The sequence below is a fragment of the Harmonia axyridis genome, chromosome 4 (assembly GCF_914767665.1).
Source record: "Harmonia axyridis chromosome 4, icHarAxyr1.1, whole genome shotgun sequence".
NCBI lineage: Eukaryota > Metazoa > Arthropoda > Insecta > Coleoptera > Coccinellidae > Harmonia > Harmonia axyridis.
Genome location: NC_059504.1, coordinates 37,583,442 through 37,598,271, shown reverse-complemented (window position 1 = coordinate 37,598,271; position 14,830 = coordinate 37,583,442). Strand labels below are relative to the sequence as shown.

General features: G+C 34.6%; 1 protein-coding gene across 1 annotated transcript in view; it reads right to left on the bottom strand.

The window, feature by feature from the left end:
• LOC123677963 (MOXD1 homolog 2) overlaps positions 1 to 14,830 on the bottom strand; it is a 125,487-nt gene that overhangs the window by 25,536 nt on the left and 85,121 nt on the right. The window contains exon 3 of the mRNA XM_045614720.1: positions 3,180 to 3,344. Within this exon, the coding sequence (XP_045470676.1) occupies positions 3,180 to 3,344 (165 nt within the window). The remainder of the gene's footprint in view (positions 1 to 3,179; positions 3,345 to 14,830) is intronic.

The following is a 14,830-nucleotide window of genomic DNA, read 5'->3' as shown; positions in this document are numbered from 1 at the left end:
AGGTACAAATGAAAACGAGAGATTCCTAGGATCTCCTAGTAGTATGAACGTGAGGCCTACGCTTTATTTTCGAGATACAGAGTGTTACAGTTTTTTGTCATAACACCTTCCCTTCACAATATATTCAACTCAAATTTGGTAGAGATATTCCAATTTGAAGTTTGAATAATGTTATATGCTAATTTTGAATGCCAATGAACAGGATGAAACATTTTTCTGGAACAGCTCGCTTCTTTCCTTCAGAACTATTTTTTTGGTGAACTACTGGCAGTTTAGAAAGACGTAAAACCTTCAGTCAAGTTCTACACTTTTTGGATTCTTGTAGTTTTGTCGTATCTGCTACAGTTTTCAAGAAGAGAATTTCAGACCAATTATTTGTTAATCCTCAGGAAAATCCAAATCATTATCAAGATCCAGTAAACAGTTTTGGTACTTATTTATTCAATCTGAAGCGAAGATTAATAAACATCTCAAAAGAGTAGTAATGCAAGAAACATCCTGTACCTTAAATACAAAGCGTTTGCGAGCGAGGAATTGTCCCTTAGTACCTCCAATTTAGGAACACCTTGTAAATAAGTTCGTTTTAATGTTCTCCAATAAAATGAAGACAATCACTGATTTGATCCAAATGTAGGAAAAACTGAAATAACTACAGTTTAAATTTTGAATATTTGAACATTTTACAGCATCTCACCAGAGTCTGCTTGCGATTGATTTCAATTTGGAATACATTTCGTATCTTTATCAAATCTAGGAACCTCTGTAAATCATCCCTAGCAACAGGAGACCGAAAAGTGGATGCAAGTCATACGAAAGTCAAACGTTAACAATCACTGCCATTACAAAATCAACACTTTCTGCGAGGCATGAATATTCAGCTCGTAATGCTCGTTAGGTCCTGGGCCCATAATCTCGTTTCTTGGGCGGAACGGAAGGTTAGGAAAATCCTCAAATATTTACTTTCTATTCAAATCCACTATATAATTCCCCCAGGACCGGGCCGAACGACGAGGAAGATCGGAAGAAATAGTCCGTCAATCAAGATTTATGTCAATTAGGACGGTCTGACCTTTCCCTCAGTGCCGTAGAAGGTTATTTCTATTTCCGCCGCCCTGGCCTTTCTTCAAAATTTCACGAAGTGGCTTCTGAGAGAATGGGAAGACGTATAATGAGAAACCCCATGATTTATGGAGTTCCAAGTCAGAATATTTCCCGTCAAGAATATGTAACGATCTGGACTATATTTCCTCGCTAAAAGTTGGGAAATATGTTTTCGCAGTTGAAGTTCGCCTTGAAATTTTTAACGGGTTTCCACTTCTATTTTCAGCTTCGGAATTGTTGAGAATTTTCACATTTTACTCAAGTTACTGACTATTTAATAAAACGAATATAATGTAAAACATTCAAACTTATATTTAACGAACACCGATGTACTTAATCCATAGAATAATAAACATAGATAGAGGGAATATACGCAATTTTTACACGTCCCTAACATGGTTAGATTATGTTGTCGGATTGTGATATATTTTCAAATCCACAATTTTACTGTATTATTATGAATGTATATTATATTGAATGAAATATATTTATTTGAGTGATTCCCTATTAAATATGCAAATTTTAATATTTGGAATCCGATATTCTTCCTAATTGTCGAATTTATAATGAGCAGAATATTCATTATTTTCTGTATCTACCTGCTGATATCCGAAGTTTGGCAACTTTTGCTCTCCTAGTGTCATGGGTTGTTTCACGTCGTTTGGCGCGCTTGAAGTTTGTTTTCTGAATTTCTGATATATTTAGGTATTTATTTCAATATATTTTGAGTTAATATGAAACGTTGATTCACTATGGGACATGAGAAGTGCGTTCCTTATGGAGAAACTCGCGATTTCGCGAAATATCGTATCACTGATATGTTTTCATTTCCGCGAACTTCATGTCAAATTTGATAGTTCATGTTGGGGACCAAATTTGCCTACTGAAAATGACATATGCTCTGTCTATCTATGTTTATTTCTCTGAGACTTAATCCAATTGTGAGTATTAATTTCATTTCGAAAAAAAGTCGATTTTGGTTGTTTTCGATTTAATTTTCATCTGCTATGCTATGTATATCAGTATTTACACAGCGTTCCACTATTGACGCGGGGCTCTATTACGGTTAAGCCCTGAAATTTTTGAACATTCCTTCGATACATTATCATTAGGCTCCATTAAATATGTTTTTTCATAAAATCACTGTTTTTTTATTGAATTCTTTGATTTCATGGATTGAATGAAACTAAGTTTGTTCGAAATTTGATATCGATGCTCAAAGTGTTTTTGGGATATTTCGATTTCTCATAAATTGAAAGTTCTTTGAAGAAACCTGATATCCTCGAAATAAAAGAATATTTACATCAGATTTTGCAATGAATATCAGGATATCATAAGGCTTTTTTCGAATAGCACACCCTGTATATTACTTTTTTAGTTGGTGAAAATAATTTCGAAGATGATAAAATTTGTCACCTAATGAAATAATAAAATAAAAATTTAGAATAAGCCCGATATTAACGTTTGAATGAGTTACCTCATTTTGAGGGTTCCCAATGATTTTCAAAAAGTCAGTCTTCAACGTTTTTCTAGTATTCACTCTCGAAACCTCATTTGAATGAATTAATTCATTTTAGAGTTATAAAGTTTTTCTTATGGAAAATTCAAAATATCTCAAAAACGGTGAATTTTGAGAATATGAATCTTTCAACGAACTTTGGTTCATTTATTCCACGCAATCTGAGAATTCATTAAAAAGCAGGATGTTTCATGAGGAAAAAATATGTATGAATATGAATTTTTTTGATACAATTTATAAATTTTCAAACATTTCGATGATGTAGTTCAAATGAAACCTAATAAAAATGTGTAAAAAAAAATTCGAAATTTTCAGTAATAGAGCGTCAATTCAATGGTGGAACATCCTGTATAGAAAATAGATCATTAACTGATTGGATATATGAACAACACAACAAAGTGAATTACAATTTACTCAACAATTGAGTAGAAAAGAAGAAACCTTCTCTCAATTCAGGCCGATATTCAAATTCCGACAAGAACGCCTCAACAAAGAAGAATACCTAATCTGTGCGACGAGCAATCTAGCTACAAAATCTAACGTAAATTAAATTACTTACCGTGATCGGGATATCGTGGTTATCGCAAGTGTCTAGTCGCCTCCAGAATCTCAACACGGTGTGTGTATTGTTTTCGTACCCCAGTAAAAGTTGGTAATCCTGGCTGGGATCAACTTCCGGCTCCCTATCTATCGAACTTCCGGGCGAGTCCTTAACATGCCGGTCCTGAAACAATGGCAGAATATTCAATGTGTGTGGGGATAGTTAAAAAAAAAGTAAGTAGTTAGCACGTAGCGAAGTGGAACTTTGAGAGGTAAGCAACATGACGATGTTGTGAGTGTAAGAGGATTTGAATACCACTCATGGTATGTAATGGTGAGCGTACTTCCGAAACTTTCAAGAATTATCGGATTCCTAGGGCTTTCGTGTTATTCGATAGAGAACTGGTGGAACACTAGCTCGGGAAGGCCTAGAAGATGTTTTAGCAACTTCATAAATGAAACTGTAGGATATTTTCCTATAAAACAATATAATTTATCAAATATTAATAGTTTTTGAGTAATACTGTCATTTAGATATGTTAAGAAAGACCATTATACTTGAAAACAGTTATTAAAGGGTTTTCCATTTTGTGATTTCGAAAGAAAAAGGATCAAATTTTTATTTCAATATAACGCGCCCTGGCAATTCTATTAGCAATGAAGCCAATCACTATACCAGAGCAAATTTCACACTACACAGTGATTTTTGTGGATATAATGGTCTCTCAGCAGTTAGATGAGGATTTTCACAGTCTCATATGCGACAATTTTGCTTGTGTACATATAGCCACCGAGAAAAAAGAAGAAAATTCGATGCGAAAAATCTTCATCCAAAAGTTTTTGTTCAAGCACACAATCGACATATTATATTCTACGCATTCCATGGTCAGCTAACTTTAGTCCATGTATCAACTGAACCTTATAAGGATGGAAATTGAAATCTAGATGCAAAATACGGAATAGCATGACGTAAGAGAGGCCCAAATATATTGCGGACCGAGGAGTGGATAAATTTGTATCTTCTTCAACAATTTCACTCACAGAAGCAATATTTTCGGTTGGGCGTCCATTTCGATGATGTTTGGGCTTAAGATATCAGTAACCTCTTTAGTCTCTTCGAATTTGATCACTTTCTAACTAATTTTACACTCAGATGAACGATTATGTCGACGATGATCTGTCTGTAATGCACGAAACGTACCTATTACACAATAATTATTTTTGTAGTAAGTTTTCACAATTTTCACACGTTCAGCAGCAGATAAACGATCCATATTATGAAATGGCTAACCTTCAACTTAACATATGACGCTGCGGATGACAGTTCTGTTTGACATATGTCATTGGTACATCCGGACTACGACTTACATAACCTATTATTTGAAAATTTCGATGTTAATGAATTATAAAAAAATGTTGAAGAAATCCAAGGCATCAGTTTACTCCAGATGTATCATCCAAACAGATAAAAATTTCCAATATTTCCGAGACTATACTTTTTCGTTCAAGATAACCATACGAAACCCTAAACCAGTGTTTGTACACACTATCATCTCAAAAATATCGGTAGTGTAATCATTCGATCTGAACCGAAGCTGAAACAACACGAGAACATCTGCAAAACCGCACCTTTAAAGATCAAGTAGATATTTCCATGTCCTAACGTGTGAGGTCCAGTATTATTAATGGGTCCCATACTGCCCATCGGTTCCCATTCTTGAGGCCAGCCACTAATAAACCCGTGGATAAATAAATTGTCACCAGGGTCTCATAGCACACCCGTCTCTACGTTGATCAAATTAGTCGATTTGGAACCGCTGACTTCTGTTGCCACCGAGGTTCGAGAACCGATGTCCGACTGAAATTCTCTTATCATTCGGAGATCGCCTGTCGTTTTACTAAAAGGCATATTTCCTCAATCTCGCTCGTATCTACAAGAATTATTGGTTCCTCGAAATAGGTATATATAGACGTTAATAACTGGGGGAAGAAGCGTGTTGGTCCTACATGTAGTCCGTGTTCGGAATCCGATGAATTATTTATACAGATTTGATGAATTTTCGTTTGAGTTCAATCCTGAATTCAGTTCAGGCTTCGCGTATAACTATAGGGTGTTTTTTTTTTTAGAGCTATAGCACTTTAAATTGCAATAAAACAACGATGGATTATTCGATTGACATGAATTTTATTTATCCGCAGGTTAATCTTGAGGCATTACATTTTAAATATGATTTCTGGCATATGACCGCCACGGCTGGCTCGGATGTAGTCCAATCTGGACGTCCAATTTTCGATGACTTTTTCCAACATTTGTGGCCGTATATCGGCAATAACACGGCGAATGTTGTCTTTCAAATGGTCAAGGGTTTGTGGCTTATCCGCATAGACCAATGACTTTTCATAGCCCCACAGAAAGTAGTCTAGCGGTGTTAAATCACAAGATCTTGGAGGCCAATCCACAGGTCCAAAACGTGAAATCAGGCGGTCACCAAACGTGTCTTTCAAATAATCGATTGTGGCACGAGCTGTGTGACATGTTGCGCCGTCTTGTTGGAACCACAGCTCCTGGATATCCTGGTTGTTCAATTCAGGAATGAAAAAGTTAGTAATCATGGCTCTATACCGATCACCATTGACTGTAACGTTCTGGCCATCATCGTTTTTGAAGAAGTACAGACCAATGATCCAGTCAAACAGTCAGTTTTTCTGGATGTAACGTTGTTTCGACATACACTTGAGGATTAGCTTCACTCCAAATGCGGCAGTTTTGTTTGTTGACGTAGCCATTCAACCAGAAGTGCGCTTCATCGCTAAACAAAATAAAATGGACGTAGTGCGCGATACGTATTCCGCACAGAACCATTATTTTCGAAATGAAATTGCACTATTTGCGAGCGTTGTTCAGGCGTGAGTCTATTCATAATAAATTGCCAAACCAAACTGAGAATAAATCACTTGACAGCTGTTAAATCGGTTGCCATCTCGAACAGAAATGCCAACTTAAAGTTATATACCTCGAATAAAAACACCCTATCTTAGGTCAATTGAAAAGTCCCCAGTGTGATGCACAGATAGCAGTGCTAGTAATAAATCCATTTGATTTTTAGTTAGTAAAAACCTTCGAACGATACGTGTCAAAATTTCACAGCAGTCCGATCAGTTTGTGAGATATTGCGTTGTGAGTGTAGCTACTTTTATTATTTGAAAAAAGATGGAAAAAAAGAATTTCGTGTGCTCATGAAATTTTGCTTTTTGAAGGAAAAGAATACAGTTGAAGCAAAATCTTGGCTTGATGAAGAGTTTCCGGGGTCCACAGCAGGAAAATCATTCAATCATTGATTGGTATGCTAAGTTTAAACGAGGTGAAATGAGCACCGAATACGGCGAACGCAGTGGACGCCCAAAAGAGGCCGTCAACGACGAAAAAATCAAAAAAGTTCACAAAATAATTTTGAATGACCGTAAAGTGAAGTTGATCGACATAGCAGACATTATGAATATATCATCCGAACGTGCAGATCATATCATTCACTAATATTTGTACATGAAAAAGCTGTGTGCAAAATGGGTGCCGCGCGAGCTCACAATCGATCAAAAGGAACGTGTTGATGATTCGGAGCAGTATTTGAAGCTGTTTAAGTGCAAAAAAACCTTAATTTTTTTGTCGATATGTGACAATGGATAAAACATGGCTCCATGATTTCACTCCGGAGTCCAATTGACAATCAGCTGCACACAATGAATCAAATCCAAAGCGAGGAAAAACACAACAGTCAGCTGGCAAGGTTATGGCATCAGTATTCTGGGATGCGCAAAGTATAATATTCATTGATTATCTCCAAAAGGGTCAGACCATCAACAGCGATTATTGTATAGCGTTATTGGGTCGTTTTAAGGATGAAATTTGAAGAAAAATCGAAGGCATCTATGTTGAATAATAAAATCGAATTTTGCCAAAAAAATGTGTTTTACTTTGGTAGACCGGGGACTTTTCAATTGTTATAGACATTAAGAACGTTAGGTGAAGAAGCCAGGTGTTCCTACATGTAGTCCGCGTTCAGAATCCGATGAATTATTTATACAGATTTGATGAATTTTCGTTTGAGTTCAATCCCGAATTCAGTTCAGGCTTCGCGTATAACTAGGTGAAGAATACTTGATGATCGTAGTATCGTTTAATGGAATTATTATTATTCCTCACTTTCGAACCGTGAATTCAAATGGGATTCAGCGACCACTTTATTATATTTTATGGTTTTCGGCTGATACGAATATCTTCTGAATATCTTCATTCGAAGTCATTAAGAATGATTTCGTCCCAATTAAATTTTCAACTATAAAGGTTAACTACTAATTTATGTGGCACAAGATTTTAAGGAAAGTCTTTAGGTTGAGTATATAAATGTGCATAAATGCAAATTTGAAAGCATGCTCCTCCTCATTGAAAATGATATCAAAGTAATAAATATAGATAGAGGAAGCATGTCTCTCATTTTCAGTAAGCAAATTTTATTCCCAACATGAACTATCAAATTTGACAGGAGGTGCGCGGAAATGAAAACATATCAGTGATACGATATTTCACTAAATTTGCGGGTTTCTCCACATAGAACGCACTTATTATGTCCCATAGTGAATCAATGTTTCATATCAACTGAAAATATATTGAGATGAATACCTAAATATATCAGAAATTCAGAAAACAAACTTCAAGCGCGCCAAATAACGTGAAGCAACGGATGACACTAGGAGAGCAAAAGTTGCCAAACCTTGGATTTCAGCAAGTAGATACAGAAAATAATAAATATTCTGCTTATTATAAATTCGACAATTAGAAAAAATATCGGATTCCAAATATTCAAATTTGCATAGTTAATCGGGAATCACTCAAATGAATATATTTCATTCGATATAATATACATTCATAACGATTTAGTAAAATTGTGGATTTGAAAATATTTCACAATCTGACAACGTAATCTAACCATGTTGGGGACATGTGAATTGCGTACACCCCCTTTATCTATGTTTATTAATCTACGGAAACCCTTCTTGCTCCAGAATAAGTCTCTATGTATCATCTTGCCTTTCCCAATAGAGAATAAAATAATTCAATGACTTTTAAGTTTCTTCGACGTCTTTATAGTACAAACGGTAGTCGACGTGATTGAAAATGGGGATATTACACAAAAGGCAGTGCTGCCAATCACAGTTCCTATAAAATTACAAAATACACTGACTTGTACATTTCTGTCACGTCTTCGGCGCTCTGATTGGAAAACTATCTCAGTGTATAGTATGACCAAAGATGCGGAGGAAGTAGACATTCATTAACTATACCATTTTTCGCAACGTCCACAATAAAGAACTATCGAAAACCAATTACCGTCGCTATGTTGGTATAGAATGCGTAATTAATATGAGAACTGAACACCATGAACTAACGTAGACCCGGCATAATCGCAATTCATGTTAATCATGACTTAATTAGGATCACGTTTGCTATAACTACAAGCTGTTTATCTAAGGTAATAATCAGGACTTAACTTCTATCCAACTCCTCCGCTTTATATGACATTTTTATTCGCGATAAAATCAGACACTTAAATTCCACCGCAAACGATCCAACCCAGGCTACATTCTGCAAGCTACCTTCTTAATGCAAGCGATAAAGCACTAGTCAAACTGAAATGTTTTGTAGGGGATATAACTATCTTTTGAATGCACAAAATTGCTACTAAACGAAATAAGAATCGGTCAATTATTTTCTCCGAGTTCTTTATTGTACAGAAATTCAAAAGCAAAGAATACTTTGACGGTAAATAAGAATATTAACATGCGTAATTACTTTAATTTAATCGAATATTTGAAGCAAAGATTGAAAGGATATCAACCAAAATAGTCCAATGTTCTGGCTAGAGAAGATGTTCTGAATTTTATTTTATTTATTCCACCCATCATTTACAGAATCCTTTCAAAATTGCGAATTCAAGAACAATTTGATTTAAAAAATGTTGATAATTGGTTAAAATTACAAATTATTACTTTGCCTACCTTATATTTAGATTCCACAGATAATAATGGCATAAGTGATACAGCAACAAAATAAAAACAATAAACTGGTATCAAAAAAAATAATGAACGAACTTAAAATTAACTTCTCAAAATTCACAAGGCTATAAACTTCTTTCGGGAGATCGATCTAATTAGAAATAATGAATGAAAATGATGTTCTGTTGCGCATTGCCCTGATAAAATATTCAAAGTCCTATGAAAATGGACAAACTCATTTATTAAGTTAATGCTGATGTTATTCTTATTATTCCAATTTTGAAGAACTCTTCGTGAACAATATGAAAGCCGAACTTATTGTGATTTTTCTCTTTTTTTTTGAGATATAATTCGAGGCTGCGTCATTCAGTGTTCATTCAAAACTGGTTTCCACTGGTTTCGGGAGTATCCATGATGACTCTTTACTAAAAATGTCTTTCGGACATTTCCTTACACGCAAAATTGAAGACAAAATGTTTTGTATGAAATTCCAATAAAATTCAAGATGACCTTAACATTCTAGAATTGTTCATTCTATCAAGAAAATAGGTACTATGAATTGCTAATTAGAAAAATCCATTTGAACGGACCTCAGAGTAATAAACGTAAATAGAGGCAGCATATGTCATTTTCAGCAAATTTCTTCCACAACATGAACTATCAAATATGACATGAAGCGCGCGGAAATGAGAACATATCAGCGAGCATATCAGTGATACGATATTTCACTCAATTCACGAGTTTCTCCACAAGGAACGCACTTCTTATGTCCCATTGTGAATTAACGTTTTATATTTACTCAAAATATATTGAAATAAATACCTAAATATATCAGAAATTCAGAAAACAAACTTCAAGAGCTCCAAACGACGTAAAACAACTGATGACGCTAGAAGAGCAAAAGTTGCCAAACCTTGGATTTCAATGGGTAGATACACAAAATAATAAATATATTGCTTGTTATAAATTCGACAATTAGTAAAAATATCGGATTTCAAATATTCAAATCGGGTATCAAATAAATATATTTCATTCAATATAATACACATTCATAATGAAATAATAAAATTGTGGATTTAAAAATATGTTTGGGACATGTAAAAATTGCGTATACTTCCTCTATCTATGTTTATAACTCTATGAAATGAACTGAAACTTTCAAATAGGGACGTAGTGTGTACAGTTTACTTGGACTCCGGATAAGTCAACAATTTTGAAATAAAAAAAAATATCAATTAAATATTTAGATATATATTCACGCGATTCTTCCGAGGCTTGGAATGAAGGAGCGTTGACAAGTTAAAGTTGATGCATGAAGGGATAATATTCCATTATTACAACCCTCGTTGATAAGACACACTATCGCATGTTAGAAAATATGAAGGAAGGAAAGCAATAACAATTATTCCGATTGAATTCCAACATCAATTCATCTTGATAACCGTGTATAATCTCATATTTACGGTAGGAAATCAATTTTTCAAACAAGACAGCCATAATCTGCGTGTATCTAGCACGCTCGCAATACCATTACTCAAAATCAGATACACTTTTCACCTGGGCGTATTTCCATTCGGTGAAATGCCCCCTTTTTCCCATATAGGTCTAATTAACACATGGCTGTGCCAGCCCATATGGGCTCAGAACTTCGCAGTTGTTACGTCTTGGAGGTATTTAGGCCGTCATTTAGAAGTGTACATAAATTATACCTTCCATAGCTGAGGATATTTGGAACTGCGGCATTTAAGAACCCAATTAGCAATTAGAACGTGAATAAAATATGTTAAGGAGAAAAGAGACGAAAGGAATACTCTAATGAACTTGTCTTTACTGAGATTGAGTTCAAAAGGATTCCGACTTGGTGTCTACGGAATATTGCTCATTAGTAATTTTTTGTGTACATTGTCATCCGAAAGATGGTGGGAGCCTTCTTACATAAATTCCTTTCAAGTAGGGTCTACGTCGGCAAGCTAATGGGAGAGATTAGTAATGCAGAAATTATGTTACAAACGGAATATTTCATCTATTCTATGACGAGACTGAGCGAAGCAGATTATTCAACAGCTTATTAAGTAGATTCGTCTTTCTCTTGCTTTAACTACTTTGGGTTTATTATTTCCAATAATGAACCCTTTCCTCGAAAACTATAAAAGCTGGCTACATTGATCCTGATTTGGGTAATCAAACTTAAAAATTCAGTTGAAAAACTCCCAGAGATACCTTAATTATATCGATTACTGACACGATATTATCGAATCAGTTATTTTTCGAAGCAAAGTCATTTGAAGTTGCGACTTTTCGAAAATTTTATTTGAATATTCCATGATTGAAACTAGAAACCTCTCTTACTAATATTAATTATGAGATATTTTTCATATATAAATATTCTGTGGATTAGAAAGAAAATATAAAGTTTTGTGTGAAATTTTTCATGAGAATTCTGAGAAATTACTATGGTAAAAATCTTGAAATGCAATATTAAAAAATTCCTACAGTGTGCAACATTTCTCGAGCCAACCCTGCAATAAAATATAATAACGAATTCATTCAGTTGTTATTGATTCGCTGATATTACCGCCGATGCTAATGCTACAACATTCTATTGTTTCAATTTCATCGCTTAAAATTCTAATAAATCAACGTTTCAATGATTTTGTGGAATTACCATCATTCGACAAACAATCAAAATATTTTCTGAAACGGTTTTCCAGAAACATTAGCAATTAGAGTTTCCGCTATAGAATTTTAATACAGGAATATATGAATACTCAAGAATTGACAATAAATCATTAAGCGATATGAAGGGAAAAAAACGAGGATATTATTTTCAGGCAGGATGATGTTTGGCATGTACTATTGCGATATTGCGTCTTATCTGGAATCAAGAGCTCATGAAACACCTAATTACATCTGATAATGAGCCTCGAGGAGTTGGATTTTACAGTTTGAAACAGATAGAACGTTTCCAGGTGGATTTCACAGAAAGATAATAAGGATTAGTGGAAATGGAGATTTATAGAATCTAATGTATTTTCCCCTTTAGGTTATTTTCGTAAACAAGGCAGACAGTTGCGCTCTTGATGAATTAGACGTCGTTTCGACTGAATGTATTACCACGACTTGGGATCAGTCAATTTAAGGACTAGGTTATCTTGGGGCAGATAACCCTCAGTGTGTGAGGTTCGGTTGGAGACGAAGACCTGAAGGGTTGAGGGACAGTTGTTCCTTGAGTGGAAAGTCTTGTTAAAAACCATTTGTCCCCTGTCCCCAACCAATAAAGTCATAACTCAGTAACGATCTTCCTTTGAAGACACCTAATTTGCATTTCAGATGTCTTTCTTGCCATCTGGAAATACTTCGAAGATAATGGAAGATATTCATGACAAGACTGATACAGTAATGGCGGTTTTTATTAATGACATGGTTGGATAATTGCTGAATGCATTTTGGTATTATGCATAAGATTTTAATTCATCGAAGAGTCCCTACAAGGGTTGGATGGTTAATAATAACTATTATAAATTACCCCTTTTGGGATCAGAATTTTGTAGTCAAAAAAGACCTTAACGGATTTTGAACGATTCTTCAGAATTAAAAATTGTGGAAATGACCCAATATTTATATTTATGAATATACCCAAATAAGATTCAAACCTCTAACCTATAATCATGTTGTTCCATTGTTGGGGGTTCATTATTACTGTCATCATTTTGAATAAGGAATAATATTTATAGATTCCGAAATAATCTTTGACTTAAAGGCTGAAAACAAAGGGAGTTTTAAGTATAAAACGTCTCATTTATCCCGAAAACGAATAATACGATTTTTATAAATTTTGGTGTGCAAAGATCTTGTGATATGTCCGATATTATGGTGGTATTTCGTTTTCAGATCTTACCTTTTTCCGGAATAATAATAATTAACTTTGTTATTTCAAATGGTATATTTTTACCTATCGAAATCCTAAGGAAATACTGAATATATTTTATGTACCTTCTTCTGTACCCAAATGCCATAATTTCGGAGTTGTAGCTACTATCTTCGGAGAAGTTGGAATACTATACATATTAAGAAAGATGGCTTTGCTGTATCTTAACTGAAATTTATAATTTTTCTACAACACAAATGTGGCTATACCTCTAACATGAAACAATCATGAAAGATTACTATTCATATTAAACGAGTTCATTCAATCAAAGTGATATAAATGTGTTATTTCAACTTCAGTGAGGATAATGTAAATGCATCGCTCTATAACTCCAAAGTTATGGCATTTATGTATAGAGAAAATTACATGAAAAATATTCAGTATTTCTAGGTATTTCAAAAGGTAAAAATATAGAGAGATCCATTATTTTTTTATTGACATTCCGGAAAATGAAAGATCTGACAACACTGTGAATACCAACATACTATAGGCCATATCACAATATTCTTGTACGCCAAAATCTATCAGAAGAGTGTTGTTTGTTTTAGACATAATTAAAACTCACTGTGTATAAACTATAAATATTTTTACAAGTTTTTGGGTTAGGTTAGTTGAAATATGTTCATCCCCTGTCAAACAAATTTATGAGGAAACAATGGAGTCATTATATAATAACAGAGGGGTTAAGCATAAATTCGGAATATCTCGTAAAAATTCACATCTTCCTTTTCGAGCATTAAAGGTCGGGACGATATTAAATCATATATCTCAACTTATGGAAATAGAATTTGGTAAAAGGGACTCGAGGGCTTTCAGCTGAGCGACGGGTAGCCTACTTAATTCCCAACTCAGGTAAATATTGAAGTTTGACGTGGTATCGTGTGGATTCGAGTTGTCATATTCCTTTGAACAGGTTTTTCGGAATCTGCTTGAAATGCCTGAGAGGTTGAGAGGTGTCCGAAAAATAAGTTACAACAAAACCCTCAGCTTCGGACGATAAAACTCATTTCGATGAATTCGACCGAGATCCCCTGGCGTGATTGGCCTCTGAGCCTTTTTCGGCGATTATTTCGAGAGAAAAAAGGCACAGGCACTAGGCAGTCATCGTTAGGGTACTTGTTAGTTGCGCGCATGGTTCCTGCTCAATGGTCCACAAAGCAATAAGGAAATAACGAAGTCTTTCTGAAGCCGAAAATACGGACGGCATTGGTTGTGCTAATTGAGTGCCCCAACATGAAAGGTTGAATTTGACCACCTAAGTATCCTTTATAGAGCAATTCCATCACGTTACAAGACTTGGATTTGATTCAGCCCATTTCATCAGAGGGTTTTATGGTCTTTTTTTCGAAAGGAAATTACAATTCGGTTCGTTAATTTTCTTTCCACTAATAAAATATATGATGCATTCTTTTTGATGCCTCATAAGTACACCGGATTACATGCAATATAAAAGGCTAGAAACATGCCCAAAAAATAGTTGAAATATGCATGGAAATATCCAAATATGCATTTGAAAAAAAGAAGGTAACATTTGTGGTGACCACCAAGAAAAAAATACCTAATTTTAATACATAGTTGAAAAAATGCTGCTTCTAACTGTGGTCATAAATTGATTGAAATTTCATTTATTAGTCAACAAAAAGAAATATAAATACAGTAAAAATATGCAGCTAACTGCATATTGTTCTTTC